The following is a 19,937-nucleotide window of genomic DNA, read 5'->3' on the forward strand; positions in this document are numbered from 1 at the left end:
GTTTAACATATGCCTGTAAAATAAAAGACCCTAGTGAATAAACCACTTATTTACTAACTCACCTTCTGATTCTTTAATTAACTTTCATTGTCACTTGTAATATAACGTGAGAAAACTTAATATAAATTAAATTGGCCTTCATTGAATTCCTTAACAAATTTTTCACTCTATTTTAACGAATAAAAAGACACAACTCATGCAGGATTTAGCATTGACTACAAAAAACAAGATAAGTAGCTTATTATTAGATGATTAAAAAAATAAGGAATAAAAGGTGCAATTAATTTATTGACCCTAAAGTAATAATTAGATGCAATCAATGTATTCTTTAAATTAGCAAAGTTCACAAAGATACAAAAAATAAAAACACTCATTTTATGGCGACCGACAACAGCAAGACAGTGGCAACAACAACGATGGACCTAGAAGAAGACCTTTGGCGCTGGCCTAGAAAAAAATGAAATAAATAGTAGTAGGGCAGTGGCATATATCAGCAGTAACAGCAATGGCAGCTGAATGTCTTCCACGGCAGCGCGTTGATGTTTTATTTTCTTTTGTATGATAGATGTTATACTTAACTTACTCCTTTCTGTCGCATGTGTTTAAGTAACGAGCTTTTCGCGCACCATATAATGCTTATATCTAATACTAGCAGCCCCCCGTCTCGGCTTCGCCCGAGACTTACTAATTAAAACACCGTAGTGTGTTGACACGTAATGTGAAACATTTTTAGTTAGAAAATTTTATACATATTCCCGATACATCTCAGAACAAAAATCTTCTTATTAAAAACATATTTTTTCGGAATCCATATAGTTTATTTGGTCAAATAATAAGGTGTACAAATTCAAAAAAATAATTATGCTGAAAAGTACTGTGCGTTCTTTATGCCATAAAATAATCATTGGCTATAAGAAGTTGTTGATTTGGTTTCTTCTGTGTAATTCACGAAAAGAGCTATTTTTTAAAGCTGTTAAGATTTAAACCCCCCAAAAAATTTATATTAAAAAAAAAATTGTTTTTTCTCATATCTCACAATTTTATTACCAGAGCAACTAAGTCCTGGACCTTAAACCCAACATTTTTATTGCCACAAAAACACAAATACATTTTCTACTCATTAAAAAATCTGAAGTAGGATTTTTAAAGATTTCAAAGATTGCTGTGAGGGTACAATGAAAAGCTGATCTCTCACGTAATGGACTCTTAAGTTGACGATTTTGACGCTGCTGTTTCAATCTCGATAAATTTTCTGCGTCAGTTTCTTGACGCCTCAAATTGTATTCATTAGATACATTTGAGGTTTTCTTTCCAATATACCCTGTTGCGACTATTGGTATGCTTACGACTTTTATGACCCCTAAAGGCTATTTTCAGTCAACTTTGTTAATTTTAATACATTTGTTGGCAAGGTAGTTCGACGTCCGATGGCCCTAAAAAAGACCGGTGAGCTTCTTAAGTATACCCTTTTTTGACTGAAGTTAACAACAATTGTGACTGCCTGGATACCTCAGGGTGATCTTCTCTGGCTTGCTGTTGAAGACCCAGACTAATCGAAAAAAAACTTAAAAAATCCAAAGCTTTGGGGCTAGTAGTGCTCTTTTCTAACGTCTCCCGGTCTAACGCCGAAAAAGTTGGTGTCTCAACCACCTTTTTTATTTGCAGATTCAGTTGTTTTGGTGATCTTAGAGGGGGAGATTGATTAGTGATACTTGTCTAGAGGAGGCTGTTCCGTTGGCTCAATTTTTTTTTCCTTCATAGCTGTTATAGGTTTGCCCAACGCAGACCTTGGAGAGGATCAGTGATTCCTGGTTGAATGCTTAGAGTCGAGAGGGTAGTATAGGGTCGTCGGTCACCGGGTTTTTCAGCCTTGCGAAGAACAACTCCGCAGGTGACGTCTGCTAGTGAATGGCTGACTTGGTTTAATAGTGCCCGTCTATAGTTAATATAGTCTTTTAGTCGATGGATCGCTTCCAGAAATGGTAATAAAAATGTAGTTGTTGGCAAGGTAGTTTACACTTAGGTGGATTTAATAGTTTCTTCTATTATTATAGTTCTATTACCGTTTTTTATAACTGAAAGGATTTGTCGAAAATCTCCTCCTAATACTATTCATTTATCACCAAAGCAAAGTTTTGTATTACACAAGTCTCTCAACGTTCTATCAACGATTTCTAGAGCTTTTTTCGGAATCATAGAAGCCTCGTCCCATATTATTAAATCAACTTCCCTTAATTTTATTTTTAAGTTTCGAATTCTAAAAATACACTTTCAATATTATCTAAGTCTAGAAGTAAACGAAAAGTTCTATGACTGGTCATAACTTTTGGTAGTAATACAGATGCAATTCTTGTCCAAGCCATTGACAAAATATTTTTACCTCTAGAAATAAAGTAATAAATGAGTGTCTTGTATAAGTAGGTTCTTCCGGATCCACCAGGACCATCTATGAAATATAATTTTTTATCTTGTACACAAATAGTTTCAAAAATTTTTCTTTGATCTTCATTTCAATTTGTGTACATTATATCGAACATTTTTTTACTGAAAGATATTTCCTTAATATTGCAAATGTTTATATAGTTGCTAATAGTTGGTGTCAGTAAACTAAAAGACTCACATGATTTACCTTCCGATACCAAAATTTGATTAATATGTAGAAAAGCACAATTATTATTATCATCATCAAAGTCTTCCGTAAAAAATTTCTTATATTCATTCCATATTTTATCTCCTTGACTGTTTTCTGAAATCAAAAACCAAGCTAAAAATTGTCTTAACTGGTATGGAAACATAATTGTTATGGCTTCTTTGAAAATATTGTCGATTCCAGAATTATGTTCTGGTAAAATTGTATTTATTAGATACATTTGAAGTTTTTTTTCCAATCCACCCTCTTGCGACTTTTGGTATGCTTGAAATTTTTGTGTCCTCTAAAGGCTGTTTTCTGTCAACTTTTTTAAGTTCTAATATATTTGCTGGCAAGGTAGCTCGACGTCCGATGGCCCTAAAAAGACCTGTGAGCTTTTTAAGTTAACTCTATCTTGACTTCAGTCAACAGGATTTGTGACTGCCTGGATAACTCAGGGTGATCTTCTCTGGCTTGCTGTTGAAGACCCAGACTGATCGGGAGAAAAATTACAAACTCCGAAGCTTTGGGGCTAGTTGTAGTGCTCTTTCCCAACGTCTCCCGGTCTAAGGCCGAAAAAGTTGGTGTCTCAACCACCTTTTTTATTTGCAGATTCAGTTGTTTTGGTGATCTTAGAGGGGGAGATTGATTAGTGATACTTGTCTAGAGGAGGCTGTCCCGTTGGCTCAATTTTTTTTTTCCTTCATAGCTGTTATAGGTTTGCCCAACGCAGACCTTGGAGAGGATCAGTGATTTCTGGTTGAATGCTTAGAGTCGAGAGGGTAGTATAGGGTCGTCGGTCACCGGGTTTTCCAGCCTTGCGAAGAACAACTCCGCAGGTGACGTCTGCTAGTGAATGGCTGACTTGGTTTAATAGTGCCCGTCTATAGTTAATTTGGTCTTTTAGTCGATGGATCGCTTCCAGAAATGGTAATAAAAATGTAGTTGTTGGCAAGGTAGTTTACACTTAGGTGGATCCTAAAAAGAACCGATGAAATTGATGGTTAAGTAGGGAATGTAAATACTTATAATGGCGCTAAAAAGCGCCAGTGGTAAAACTTCCAGGCTATTCTTATTCCTGATGATGAAGAACTGGCTACAGTTGCTTGATTCTTACCCTGGGAGTCTCGATGTACGGAGACTGTGATGGAGGGAGGTACGCCGCTGACCAAAGAATATCTCGTCTCGGGTCGTTCCCCGGATAACCAACCGCTCATCGTTGGACGGGAACATGTGGGTAAGCGCGCATTGGGGACGCGACAACCAAGAAGGTAGCTGTTGTGGCTGCCCGTACCCCTCAGAGCTGTTTTCCCTTGGTTACATTTGTAGCCACAAAATCTCTAACTGCACCAGGTGGGACGGTGGGACTGCCACACTACTATGAAGAGTTGGTGCAGATTGTGCTCTGGCTAGATATGTCTCCTGGTATTGTGGCAGAGACGGCATCAGTTGGAATTATTTTTTTTTTTTGATCGCACTCGTCAAAATTCAGGGTGAATGGACACCTAGTCCCTTCCCCCTTAGAGAAGAGTGTCGTCAGTAACCGGGATACCCAGCTGCAAGACTATCATCAGCATTCTCTATACGGCTCGCTGAATTGCCGAAGCTCGACAACAACACTATGGAAACGCTCCAGCCTATCATAACCATACTTATTTGATTATGTTGCAGGTAGCTTCGATTTTATGTTGACGCCACCTAGCGGATTTTACTAAACTAAAGTGAAAAGCTGGCGTATTTTTGCAAAACTTTAAGCTCAATCATTGCTATTGTTATTAAATTTTTTAAGATAAAAACTATACTAAAACCATCTAGGAAGTATCATGAATCAGAGTGCAAAATTTCAACAAAATCGGTTCAGTAGTTTTCGCGGTTAGTGATTACAACGGTATGAGCGCTTTTGCTTTATATATTAGTAAGATTGTCAATAGTACGGTGAGCTTTACACAGCACACGAGTAGACTAGATCAGCATTTTTTCTGTATCTCCACATCTAATAGAAAATATTTGCTGGTATATTTCTATGTGTAGTTAATATGCTGAGTATTCATGCTGATTTTTCTGGTGACTGAGTAGTCACTCAAAGAACCACATTAATCCTACATTGTTACTAGGTATCATTACTTTCTAGACATGGTGAACAAAGGTGCTCGGTGAAGATTATACTGTTGATAGAGCACAAAGATATTCCTGTGTAACAAAAATCTTACATGCAGCTGATATATATTAAGTTATTTCATCTGTTTCTGAACAAAGGTATTCGGTAAAATCGGAATCCATTGACAGTTTCTTCGATGGGGCTAACGTAACAAAATCATTTCGATAACTAATATGATTTATAACACTGCATTTTATTGCATAGTAACCGTACGCTCTAAACTATCATTTTGTGCTTCAATTCCGATTTTATTTTTTGTAAGTGTCGTTTGCACTCAATCCAGTTCGATATCACAATCCGATACAAATGTAATAACTAATAATACTAGTTCTAACAAAAACAACAGTAATAACCACAACAAAAACAAAATGAATAATAATTATTGTGGAAAACTGCTTTACTTCAGGATGAAATAATCAGCTGTAATTTAAGCTTGGGAGGGACTTGATGAACGTATGTAACATTGTCACATATATACGGAAAAAGAAATCAAGCATCTGTAGCATGAATACCATCCATATATCGACAGTGTGAGAGAAGTATTGGGTTAAACGCATCGGTTCACATAGCAACACTGTGCAATACAGGTATAGACGGTATAAGATGCGCTCAAACGAATGTAGTATGGTCTGCTAGCGTATACACTGTGACACACACGGTCGTAGCCCTTGGAGCCCACGCGCAAAGTGTTTCGTGTGTACTCATACTGATTTTGAATAAGAGACATGCATGAGATGCACAGGCATCTCAGGTATTCTACGTGCCTATCATGGGGTTGGTCTTTTTCACTGTGCTTACTAACGTATACTTAATCTGTTAGAATACACATTACTGTAAATTCAAGGGCCGACCTATGATAAAATATTACGTAAAAAAAATTTTTTATACATTAATATGGCAGAAAAATCCTAATAATTTGATGTAATCAAGACTCAATAATAGACAATTCTTTGGATACAAATACGTAGTTCCAACTTCTACTGATATTAACGGATGTGATTGACATCGTAGTACATAATTAGTTAAATCCATCATTTTAACACATAGTGGTAACAAAAAATGATTTTTGTATTTACCTAAAGTAATTTTAAAAAATTTTACAAAAACTATGAGGAATATTTCTATTGGCATTGTCACACTGTTTAATCTTTTCGCGCTGGCACAGTTGTTTATTAATTTACCTTTTGCCGTATAACCTTAAAAATTGTAACGTATACTGATGTTTCGGTGATTGTCTCCGCTCTCTCTCTCTCTCTCTACGTATATATAATGCACTCAGCGCAGGGTGTTGAAAACAAAGTTGAGCACAATTCACATGTAGTACACTTGAACAAAATATTAGTAATTAATTATGAACAATCGCCACATTAATTTAGTACTCATTAAAGAAATAACTATTACCTTGGTTATTCATCATTATACACATAAAATCACACGAGCATCACACATATCACATCAGTATATCAGCTGTAATGAATGCGTATTGCAGACCGCGTATGTTATGTATAGGGTATGCCTATAGCTCCCACTTGAATTCAGCGTACGTACACGCGAAACACTTTGCGCGTGGGCTCCACGCGCTACGACCGTGTGTGTCATAGTGTATACGCTAGCAGACCATACTACATTACTTTGAGCGCATCTCATACGATCTATACTTGAAATCCAAGCATTGCACACGTGAATCGATAGTCATACTAACGCAGTATAGATTCTCATGCTACAGCTGCTTGATTTTTTTTCAGTGTACCTTCATTGCTTGTGGTGGCGCAATTGGTTCATGTTTTGAACTCAGAAGTTCCGAGTTGACACCTGCGAAGGTGATTTTCCAAAAATTGTATTAATTTTTTTTTTTTTTTTTTTTTCATAATAAACCAAACACATTTATGAATTGTAACAGTCTGTAAAAAGCTATTATAATACGATAAAATAATTATTCATAATGGGTATTACTTACTGAAATTAATGGTGCTTACATCCTAACTCTATCGTTATTAACATTCAAAAAAAAAAAATAACCAATGCGTATATTTTTTAAACTGCTTTCAACTAGTCAAAGAATAATGAGTATGAGCTTTTATTTAAGTAGTGGTCTTCATACATGTAATTTTTTTTTATTCATAGAGATATTATCGAGGTTATATTATCGTATATCATCCGCTACTTTAACTTTACATTTCAATAACCATGACCTTAATCAGACTCTGTTCTCAATTACATCTGGCTGATTAGATAACTGTTCTGTATTTATTTATTATTTCATATAATTTTCTCATTTGGTGATATTCATGTTTTTTCTCTTTATTTTCTTTTTTTTCCTTTCCCTTGCGTTTCGTGGCCCTCATTATTTAATGGCACGTTATTATACTGTTTTTCATAAATTGCTAACAACAACAAAAAATATGCATATAAACTAAACCAAAGTGTCGTCATTTTCTGTTAATGATGTTTTACGATGACATTTCCAATACATATATTTCTTTTAATGTATACGTAACTAGTATTTCGTAGAGAGTAGCTACTGTCTCGTACAAAATTACTACACATAATAAGCAATTATATTAATAATAACAAAAACAATAATAACAATAATAATAATAATCATAATAATAATGACAATAATAATGATAATTCAATTTATTTTCAAACATTTTTTAAAATTTAATTTACACCATTACATTACAATGCGCAGCATCACTTTTTCATTAAATTTACTTTTGCAGGAATTAAAACTCACTTTAAAATCAGCATGCTCCATGAATACGTAAACAGTAACTTTTTCTTTCCTTTTAAACATAAACGTTAAATGAAATTTTGCAGTTACAGAATAGTAACAAATTCACTTTGAAATAAAGTGCATTTGAAATTAACATATTTTCTTGTGAGACTTATACTTGTTCGATACAGAGTTAGTAGTAAATTGAATTAAGTTAATCCTGATAGTAAAAACAAAAAAACACTGTTAGTTAACATTCATTAAAAATTTTTTTTTAGTCATCCAGCGTCAAACTCGTTGTAAAAATCCACTTCTCCCCATCTTGTTTAAAAACGTAGTCGTCGTAGGTCTCTCCACTATCCAAAATGATTAGAGAATCAGAATTAATGTTATAAGTTTTTCCTTGTGGCTTTATGATCCAATCACCATCTAATATCAATGCTGATGCTTTTTTCACTCTATTACCGTTGTATTGCTGCTCTGTCATCACGTGTACTGGACCTTCTGATTCCGTGTCTGTTGAGAAGCTTTCCTCGTTTTTCCCTAAAATAGCTAAAATAGCATCAATAACTTATTGCTCGTTAGTTTGTTATATTTTTAATCATTAATAATAGTAAATTTCATCAAGAAGTCTTTAAAAGTACGACCATCATGATCGAAGGATATGATCGATCGTTGCACGTTTGTGCCTGAGTTACAAATGATGTTATTCGTACCGAGCGAGCATAGCGGAGATTGGCTTCCGTGAGAATACTTAGCGCTCCGAAATTACTTACCTCTCTTTAGGGAGAAAAGTGATGTATAGGGTGCATAATGTGCCCTAGAGAGCAACGCGTAGTGCCTTTGTTTTCTAAGTAACAAATATGTAAAGTCTGTTTTCTGAGCTCGAGTAAGGGGCCTGCCTTTTAGGTGCAGTGCGGCACATTTGTCGGGGTTGAAAGTCAGGCCTGTAGCCTCTTCTGTGCTCGAGGCTGCTCTGAGGCACCCACCCTCTCGATCGATTTTCTAATCGATTCAATTGTTGGATTGAAGATAATCAGGCTGAGTTGGTTCTTCTGAACTTCTCCCGACATGATCCTGATTGGCTCTGAGGTTTCCTTGCTGGTTTTAATACAAGTCATCTCGTCCGAATAGGTAGATTCAACTAATTTTTGGATGGGTTCGGGCATTTTGATTATCCACCCGGTTATGCGGTCCGTAATGATCGCTGAGAAAATTTTAGCAGTTGTTTTATCCCGCGCTATTGTCGCCAATTCTTAATTTGCTAGTGTGGTCCCCTCTCTTAAATATTAGGATGGTTTCATAAATTTTCGAAGCGCTTGGAATCATAGATAGTCTTAAGCATGTGTTAAAAAGCGCTTCCAGCACATGACAGCCTGATTCCGCATTTCATAGGTCTACTTATATGACACCATTGGGTTTCGGCGAGGTGTTGCTCATTTGCCAGAGCTGGCGTTTGACTTTTGCGCTGCCAATTAGTGCGCCCAGTCTGTCACAGTTGTCGTGATCGGGGTCAGAGATTGCTTCATCAATCGCATACAGAGGCTCAGAGCCTGGTTTTCTGAGTTCATGAGTGTGCTGGAAGTGCATCCAGACTTGGTAGCCAATGGGTCGTGAAGCGACATAACATCAGAGTTCTTGAAGGCTTTACAAACTTTACAAACTTTCTGTATTTACAAACCGAGAGATTTCGAGGCACAAGCTGAAGACGTTGGCCATCACGAGGTTCGTAAAGAAACATTTTCAAACCAGTTACGTCATAGTAGATTTCATAACATGGGAACAAAGTACACACATGCGGGCCCTAAATGTTTGTACTTTGTCTCTCACAGTCTCTGTTTTGGGCTTGCAAATCACTTTGCATCCAAGAACGGAAATATAATTTAAATTTTTTTTAAATGAATGGTAGTTTTCATTCAGCTATTTTGCGTCCCGAGAGTTTGTAAGGTAGCCACGTTAGGATATCGCTTGTGTGCCGAACGCGGTCTTTCCTATCAAGGGCACAGAAAGCACTTAAAAACCTCCTCTTTTTCCTGTCACTCTTACAAACCATCAGTAATAAGCTTCAAAATGGTTTTTGGTCTTAACGGATATAAGGTATACGCAAAACTTCTCCTTTTGAGTCATCCAGTGGCTGGAAAAGTAGGCGAAGAAGTTAGCTAACTGTAAATCCGTTGGAAATATCCGTAATCTCTCTGATACGGCCTACAATACGTAAAAATGTTTTCAGCATAAATGATTGCGTCTGTGCAAAAAATGTTTTACTTACTGGCAAATGAGTTCTTTTCCTACCTAAGTCTCTTTTAAGAGGCTAGAGTGCCCTCAGTAAGAAAAATGGAAGTCTTCAAAAATATGCATCCAACCAAGGTGGTTCCAATAATCCCTTGGACAATGCTTTGCAAGCTCCCTCGGGCCCAAGGACCACCCTAAAAAAATGCACATTTGTGAGAAATATAGCTATTACGTCACTAAAATATGGAGCAAAGATTTTACTTCGTGAGTGAGAAAAATACTATTTCCATCGTACGTCAGTGATCGAATTTTCCCTGAAAATGTGTGAAAAATTTTTTAATTACAATGATAGAGTTGCAGTTACGTGTAGTGTAATACTTCCATAAGAAGTATGTTTTCATTGTACACACCGAGCAATAAAACATACAGTAAAAAAAACGCTTAATACTTACTTGCGCAAGGTGAAATAGACAGCCAATTTGAGAAGTGCCTGGAAAAACTATTTCCAGAGCGTTTTTTAAAGCAATTTCAAAATAAGAAAATAACGGTTTATATTTTACAAATTTTATCGTCGAAATGGTACGTCAAAGAAGACTGATCTTTTTGCAAGGTCTCACCCAGTTCTTAAACAGTATTAGTATCATTAATCTGCCCAACATTGTAGTACTTTTTTCTCTCATCAGCTCGATGCCGGTACATCGATGATTCAATTTCCTGTAAAGGACAAAGTTGCGCTTCTCTGACGTTCCTAAAAATTACATATTGACAGTGAACTCTTTTGTTTTGTCAATACATGGTAACAATTGTCGACTCCATAATTTTATGAAACAATGACTGGTCTAGCAAATTTACCTCAATAACAAATAGCAAGAGATTAAATTATATTCCACGCATGGTTACAGCTCCAAAGAATCAACGCCAAAAACGCCAATCAAACCAGTATCCCACTAGCGCGCTTCAGCCGCAAGGCACCTGGCGGTGACAAGGTAACACTTTTTTGTAGAGTACTGTAGTTGTAATCTCTATTATAATTATATGTATACTCGTCATCATGCACAGGGCCATTTTAACCACTCATATTGTCGAAGCACAATAAGTAGTAAGCCAATATAATACACAAACGATACACAATTACATAATATAACTAATTTAAAATTCCGGGAAAAAATGAATGCCACACAGTACGGTAAATAACAGGTCATTTTGCTGATCATCTCGCGCGAGTCTTTTGTATCTGTATGAGTAGAATTGGAGGTGCTGACAGTCAGCTTTTTCTCGCTGTTTTCAAAATTCGCAACTTTATAAAGATTAGCGTAGAATTGTATCACTTACCTCAAATTTCCAATTGCAATATGTATTGCAATATGTATATGAGTGAGCATAATTATATGCGCTTTTATAACAATCTCCATTCGCAATTTTATAGTAATTTCGATTAGCATAATTCAGAACTAACCTCATTATAGCCTGTAAATTCGGAAAGAAGCTCTCTCGAAAGGGTTACAAGTGCTATTTTTTCACCTGAGAACTCATCAAGCGGCGATTTTTGAGGTTAGAAAGCAGAAATAGTATATTTCGTCCCAGTGGCCCAAAAATCAAAATTTCCGGACGTGGTGGGTTCGTTTTTTAGCCAAATATACGAATTATTGACTGTTTATCATCCTTGGCTTCGCCACGCACAACAATATGTACTTTACTTGAGAAAAAATAGTAAACAACGATCAATCAATAAAAAATTGAGATTTAACTTCTGAAATTGGATTACTATTCCGAAGAAAACAAAACCAAACTAAAACATCAAATAGAATCGATCAGTAAAAATAATGATCCGAATTCTACTTTCAAACACGTTAGATATTTATTAAAAACATTAGTTCAGTGAAATACGGTAACAATCTCTTGAATTAATTTTTTTCAGTTTCTTTGTTAGTCGTAGATTAATAAATGCTGTTGAAACGACTACGATAACATAACAAAATCAGTGGGCAGTCATGGGACTGCTGACAGAAGTGAAAAGTTAAAACTGTAAATTATATTTTTACTACAGTTCTGAAATTAATTAGTAGATAACACGCATATCTCTTCATTATACATATTTTGAGTCATGAATTATAAATTTTAGTACACGATGATACAGGTATTTCTTAAGCTGGAAATTCTGAAAATTATGCGATTTGTCATGAAAATATTCGTTTTCAATTTACTACAACAGATACTGAAGAGTGCAAAAAAATTCATTAAAGAACTTAGACAATTTGCATCCGATGTAAGCATTTTATTATTTTTAAAAGAATCTATTTGGAGTCATCGACACCCAATTTGTAAACATTCCTATTTATTTCCCAGCAGGAACCCTAAATACTTACGTAATAGAAAGTGTTATTTCGATTTTATTTTATAAATAGTTGAGTTTTCTAAGAAGGCTATTAAACAATTTGTAGAATAATTGGTAATCACTACTGATATAAATTTAATTGAGAAAAAAAGTAAAGTAATTAAACTTGCAATTAAGTATTAAATTATCCCCTTTATAAGTTAAAATAATTTGAGTATAATGCAAAATATGATTAAGCATAATTTAATTAAAAACTATTAGCAGTAGTCTTGTCGTCACAATTGTCAGTGTTACAAAGACAAGAAAAAAATTTTGCGTGGACAATGGTCTACGCAGATAAATAAGTATATAGGTACTGTTGACATTATACATGTGTCTACAAGGTCTGATAACGAAGAGTGACCACGCAAGGACAGTAAATTGCAAATACAAATGTATGTGCGTATGTGTATGGTACTACTAGTGGCTCACTAGTCACGCGTATACACCACAAATCGCCGCGCACGTGTTCAACTACGCAGTTAAACTTGCATGAGTAACTGGTACTATTCAATATACACTATAGACTTATACAGTTATACTGTAACGTGCACTGTATACAGTTTACAGTATACTCATTGACAGATAGCAAAAAGTTATATACCAATATAGTATTTAGTTACACTAGTTGAAAATTACCTTGGTACCTGATTTGGTAGTTACGTACTATAAGTACACCATTAACCCACACATATATGCGGTCTGATTCGGAATTCAAAAACGCACTATATACACTGCGAAGCGGCTGCCATTAGACAATTAGACAAGGAGAGAGTATTTAGCTTTTTTCGGAGCGGAGTGTGGCGGGGTATGGTAGTATCAGTATACATATGGCCATACCCCACTACACTCCACCGTACCACCAAGCTAGTCTCTCCTTTTCTACCGCCGGCCAATATAAAGCGGGCTCCCCTTCTCTTCCCGCCCCCTCGCCGCCATTTCAGCTCACACGCGACTCTGCAGGCATCGCCTTGTTTTTAACTGAGAGTGATCTGATGCGAAACCGAGAGTTTTTCTCCACACAAAATCGTCCAACGCGCCTAAAGAAGTTTTCATTTCAAAAATATGTAAAAGTTATTTGGATACAGTGAAAAAAAGTATACTAAGTCATTGTAGATCAATGCACTATAATACAAAAAAATATTTCCTTTTATTTTAATAGATATTTTGTGTTCCAGGAACAGATGAAATAACTTAATATATATCAGCTGCATGTAAGATTTTTGTTACACCCAGTTAGCAGTTATTTTTTTTATACTAGGTAAGATAACGCTTGTGTGCCGAATACTTTTTTTCCTATCAAGGGCACACCCAACCTTCAAAAAAATCTATTTCTAATTCAGTTTTCATGTACGCATTAAGGAATATCTTTGTGCTCTATCAACAGTATAACCTTCACCGAGCACTTTTATTCACCATGTCCAGAAAGTAATGATACCTAGTAACAATGTAGGATTAATGTGGTTCTTTGAGTGACTACTCAGTCACCAGAAAAATCAGCATGGATACTCAGCATATTAACTACACATAGAAATATACCAGCAAATATTTTCTATTAGATGTGGAGATACGGAAAAAATGCTGATCTAGTCTACTCGTGTGCTGTGTAAAGCTCACCGTACTATCTGACTATATTACATAGTAGGAAATGAAAAAAAATTGCAGTCCAGGATAAACAGGTTTGCTTCAAGGAGTAAGTCGTCCTGTATATCTGTACCATCACCAGGAACACATATAAACATTAATTCTGGCAACATAGCACCAGTTGGTCGATATCGAGGCCAAAGAGAAAAGGTTATTCCAAATGACTACATCATCACCAGGACAATGTACACTTGAAGAAGAGGAGGTTGGCCTGAGTGACTACATCTTAATAATTATTTTGTATTTACACCCGATTAAAATAGCGTCGGCTTCTCCTGAGCTGGTTAACGACGATACACTTGTATAAGGAACTGTGTAATTTATATCTTATCTACGTATATATAGTACTCAATACTTATATGAATGTTAATTGCTCAATAACCGAACGAGCCTACATATTTTGGCGGAATGGGTAGCGTACCCCCAATCTGTCTCAACGGCATTAGGCAAAACGATGGGTTTAGGCGAGCTAAGATAATTCCATTTTATCTACCTTGGGCATTTTTGACAGTAGGGTGGGGCCCCGTTAGGAAAAATAGGGTTCACACTTGGTGTATATCCAACTAGAGCAAGCACAAGGAGGCGCAACCAGGTACGAAAACTATCGATTCAACCAAATTTTACGGTCTTTTTGAATAGGATAAAGTTCTAAAAATTTGTCAAGCTATACAGTTATTTTGAAAAAAAAGTATTGTTTCAGGGCCATTTCTCGAAAGAATCTGTTTTTGGTTTTGTCTGTGGTTCGAGAAATGTTTTTATCTGATCCAGTTAAAGTTTAGTGTGCATGTTAAGGTCTACAATACCTACTTTTCGTTTAGTCTTGAGCTCCTTATAATAATTGGAACGCGACTTTCTAAATTTCGACAAAATGGCGGCTTGTAGAGAAACGGCTGGAACGATTTGAGTCCAATATAGCTTATTTTTTTCGTTTTGAAATGGCGCATCTTTTTTTGAGAAAGCATTATGTGTTTAAAATTGTTGTTTTTGCTTTTCACGAAAAAAACCTTCTTTAGCCATGTTCACCTTTTTTAGGGCTTTAACGTGACAATTTTTATTTTTGTATTTTACTCAGGTGCACTGTAATTTTTTTTGACAGGTATGGATTTTAACAAAATGGAGGTAATTAATATTAACTTTTTTCAACCTGCAGTACTTGCATAAGTCGTATTTTATCATTTATTTTTGGTGCCTGTAAGCCCTGGTGCTGTTTGCCCTGTCCCTCTCCTACGGGAAGATACAAAGAGCGTAGTGCTACCTTGACATCCTTGAAGACGCTTATCGCTGGGCAGCTGTACGTTTGGCTCATGACAAAATCTGTAATAGAGCTTTTTTGCAGTGACAAACTTTGGTTCTTGTAAGTTTGTCCTGTGCCTACGCTCAGAGATACTTTCCATTTACGTGCACAGTGTGCGTTTGGTGTTCAGCCGCGTGGTGGCGTGTCGACACCCAACTAGCTGAGTGAATACCGAGCGCTCACTCGGCTTTCAGAGGAACAAATTTCGTTTACTCACAAATCCGAGTGAACGCACTCGACGGGCCGTACGAGTGTCAAACCGACCCTGAAAATATCATACGTATACACACGTATTATATATGTGCATGGATACACATGATGTTTATTATTTTACTTTGAAGGGTGACAGCATTGCTGTCGTTACTTGTACAAGAAATCGAATTCAAGTAATAAGTGTAAGACGGAATTTTTTTTCCAAAACTTTATTTCATCAAAAATTCGTTCAATAACTTTTAATATTTTTTAATTCATCGCACTAGACTTTACAATCGATGCCTAGGGGCAACGTACAAACAATTACAATTATACAAGGATATCGGTCATGTAGTTTTTGATAAGAGATAACTTTTTTTTCATTTATGTTTTTGAAAACGCTGTAAGCAAAAAAATGCATATCGAAGCCAATTATTTTGAATGGAACGTTTAAGAAATATATTTCATCTTCTACTTTGAAAATTTCTTACACTTCTCCAAATTTCGGATTATTTTCTCCGATACAAGCTACTATTACAGTTCCTAATTTATATGTTACATCATTAATAAGTACTTTAGTTAAACAACATTTGTCTTCAAAAAAAAGAAAAAAAAAGAAATAATATTATTGCACATTACAGTACCGTATTCGATATTCATTTTTTGTATGATATAAAAGAACAGTTCATTAATTTTAAAAGATACCTAATAGCAATAGTCTTTAAAATATTTATCCTAAAACTTTGAGCTTGTACAATTGCTTTGAGCTCTTGGTGCTTGGATTCAAATCTCAATCCAGGAATTTTTATCGGAGGACCATTTTGTAATATTATACGAATATAATTAATTAGCAGATAAAATTATGGTTTTAAATGGTCATACAAATTTAAATAAAATTTATGGTGTTCACTTATATAAAACTCTAACTGAAAAAGATCGGTCTTAGTTATTGTAGGAGATGTTAAAATGTGGATGATATTTCGTAAAAATATATACAATTGCCATGCATTATCAGTATAAGGCACTTTATTACCTGCAATCAAACCAAAATTTCTATCAAAAAACAGTGATCCTGCTGATGACATTTTTAATTTTTGATATTTTTTGATGTAGCTCATATCAATCGGCAACGACACGTTTTTATTTGAAAAACCAAAATTTAAGGTTTTCAACTCGTTATTTATGAAATCTATTGTCAAGTGTTTGTAATATATTGGTAAACTTTTTCTGCTCGAGTAACAACACTTTCGTACAGAAATACTGTCCTTCGAAATCAGCAATGTCTATCGCGTGTACGTACATACGAATGATATTCTCAGTGTCGGTGAGACGCTCGTACGGCCCGTCGAGTGCGTTTACTCGGATTTGTGAGTGAACGAAATTTGTTCCTCTGAAAACTAAGTGAGCGCTCGGTATTCACTCAGCTACTTGGGTATCGATACGCCACCTCGCGGCTGAACGCCAAACGTACACTGTGCACGTAAATGGAAAGTATCTCTGAGTGTACGGAAAGATACGCAGAATACAGTGCTAGCTTGATATCAGACGAGCACAATGTCGATTTATTATAAACTGGTGACAGTAACTTTTGAATTTGGCAAAAAACTAGCGACAAATTATGGTACTCATTAGAAATAGGAAATTCAACTTCGTAGTGCTAGCTTGATATACCTAGAATAATTAGAATGATCATAAACGACACCTCTGATATGTGCTTTCGAGTATGTGTCGAGGCATGTACATATAAGTAGCAGATTGCAGAAATTAGTAACATAGCATCACGTTTGCACCCTATTATATCTCTAAAATCTCTGCTTGCTAACCATGACGGACGTTAATAAAAATAACATTTTATATTATGTAACTTTGCTATACAGGTGAGAAGTAAATTGTTGTATCGATAAAGATAATGGAATAGATTAGACAAGAGGCCACCTACTCAAAGAGTATGAGTAATTAAATTATTATTCATTTCAAGAATTTTCTTGAAGTCGTACAAGCATAGTAAATTAACATATTAATGAGCCTGTCCCTTTTATTAGAAGTATTAGTGAGAATTGCATGAAAATCAAAGATAAAGTGTACGTATATAAAAATTTTCTTTTTCTGTTTTTTTTTTAAGGAAATTAATATTTTACTATCGTATACAGCATTTATTGTGTAGATGGTCAAAATCACTTATCATCATCAAAATAATGATGGATGGGGGAAAGCCGGTTTCCGGAAAATGTGGGTGTTTACTATACATTGCATGCATTTATTATTATACATGCATTATTTAAGTGAATATTATTGTATATTCACTTATTAAAAAGTCTTTGTATTACGAATACACAACCTACAGTTACAATCTTATGAAACTTAGTTTTCGAAGTGTATTAAATTTTTATGTACAATAACTAAAATATTTTAAATTAAATACGTTAATAAACTATATGTATAAATGTTACTTTTGTTTCATTTTCGAGGTTAAAAAATTGTAAACAAGCGTATATGAATATTTTTATGACAAAGTATACAACGCTTAGCCAGAAATATACTAGTATAAAAGCAAAACCATCAATAAAAATGTATTTTGATTTCTTTTAGCATTTTACAATGGTCTATGATCACTTGATCTTATGACTTACAGTACAGAAAAATTATTTTCAAAATTTTCTTAAAATGTAATGGAAAATATCATAAGTTCCATTTATTTAGCATGGAAAACCATTGGATCAAAGTACACGTGGGGTACAGTAGGGTTTTTGAGGTATCCTACAGAAACGTTATTTTTAATAAAACTACACACTTTTTTACATCAAAAGTTATACACATTATTTTTAAGTAAATTACGTAACAGCTCAAACAAATTTTTATTAAATATTTAGAAAAAAAGGGTCAAAACTTATTTAAAACGCTTACACTACTTACTTGGTGAGCTTATGGTACAATAAATTCACTTTCGCTTTTATTACTAAAAAAAAGCCTATAAAATTTCCTTTTATATTGACCATTCTTAACATACATTTAACTGAGTCAATACTTAGCTTGAAAATTTAAACAAACTTGATAACAACGGCACAGTAATAGATCCAAGGAATGTCTCAAACCTTCACAATAGAGCTGAAAAAAAGTTTTTTGGTTCTTCCGTAGTACGTATGGGTCATAAATTTTGTTACACACGAAAATTTCTACAAATGATCCTAAAATACACAAAATATCTTAAATGAATTTAAATTACGTTTAAGCAGCTAAACATAAATTTGTTATTACATTCAACCTTAGAAAATTAAGCGAAGACCCTCTAAAATATGGCTATGCAATCCTTATAAATCACTTGATTAAATTTGTAGATAAAAAATGTTAATTTCTTTCATTTATGGAGTTGTTCTCTCTTTTTCAGATTCGTAGTCGAGTTGCTAACTTAAGGGATTCAAAAAATCCCACATTAAGAACAAATTTTATTATAGGAGCCATTACTCCAGCAAGACTTGCTATTATGACAGCAGAAGAAATGGCTAGTGATGAAATCAAACTAATAAGAGAAAAATTTAAGAAAGAAGCCATTAACGATGCTCAACTTGCAACTGTTCAAGGCACAAAAACAGATTTATTAAAATGTGGAAAATGTAAAAAAAGAAATTGCACCTACAATCAAGTGCAAACAAGATCTGCTGATGAACCTATGACAACATTTGTCTTATGCAATGAATGCGGTAATAGGTGGAAGTTTTGTTAACAAATCTGTTATCAATTATAACAGACATGTATATAGTTTTACTGCATTAAGACATCTAATAATGAAGAACAAATTGATTTTTTTTAAAATCTGTTTAATTATTTAAAAAATATTTAATTCTTCATATGAATGTAACTATACTTAATAAATATTCATCTTACTTGACTTCTTTATTTAGTTTCATTGTAAAATTAAAATAAGTACTGTCAGATCATTCTCTGCTTCAAGTTTTCGTAAGCTTATTCCAAATCTCTCTGAATAGTTACTGTTGAAAGTTTTACTACTATCCTCTACATTATAAGACAATCATTAATTATCCTTAAAGCCTTACGGTATCCAAAACTTGCACACATAACACATTGGAAACTTATACATCTCAAACACAGATCTAGTATTATCATAAATAAGCTTTACTTTTGTTTCAAAAAAATCTAATGCACTTAGTGTACACAACTTTTAGTAATATCGTCACATGAAAGACAAAAGACTTGAGCCTTTTAATCTGTCATATAATTGTGTACGTTCCATGAGTTCACTTTTCCCCTCTCTCTCAATTCTTATGTAATCAATTTTAGTAGGAAAACTGAAAAGTCAAGTGTGAAGTTCTAATTTTTTATTTAAATAATAGTTGGAGTTTCAAGTTTTTAATAATAGTTGAATGCAAAAGGTTTGTTATGTTATTTTTTTATGTGAAAAAAAATTTTATACATGCATTTTTTGTGTATAAATTAGTTGAACTTTTATACTGTACATAGGGTATAGTTAACAATGTCCTAAGGAGGCCGACTTGACCGGCGAAACATCCACCCACATTAAAATAAAAAATCAACAATCCGTACTTAGCCTTCTAGTTATCTTTCTTAATTTAAAAGTTAACTTCACAATTTTCTTACAACTATTAATCACGCATTAAAATAGTTTGTCAAAAAAAAGGAATCAAGTCATGCGGTCATACCTCATTAATCTATTAACATTGT

The 19,937-nt window shown here is 34.5% G+C and overlaps 1 protein-coding gene across 2 annotated transcripts in view; it reads left to right on the forward strand.

Moving 5' to 3' along the window:
- Positions 1–19,095, forward strand: part of TfIIS (RNA polymerase II elongation factor) — a 77,981-nt gene extending 58,886 nt beyond the window's left edge. For both annotated transcript variants that reach the window (XM_014363179.2, XM_089589200.1), the window contains exon 4: positions 18,625–19,095. In XM_014363179.2, the coding sequence (XP_014218665.2) occupies positions 18,625–18,960 (336 nt within the window). In that variant the 3' untranslated portion in view covers positions 18,961–19,095. The remainder of the gene's footprint in view (positions 1–18,624) is intronic.
- Positions 19,096–19,937: the final 842 nt, after the last annotated feature.

This window comes from Copidosoma floridanum, unplaced genomic scaffold, assembly GCF_036245765.1.
Source record: "Copidosoma floridanum isolate Cflo_tuat_1 unplaced genomic scaffold, Cflo_Japanese_pri ptg000008l, whole genome shotgun sequence".
Taxonomy (NCBI): Eukaryota; Metazoa; Arthropoda; class Insecta; order Hymenoptera; family Encyrtidae; genus Copidosoma; species Copidosoma floridanum.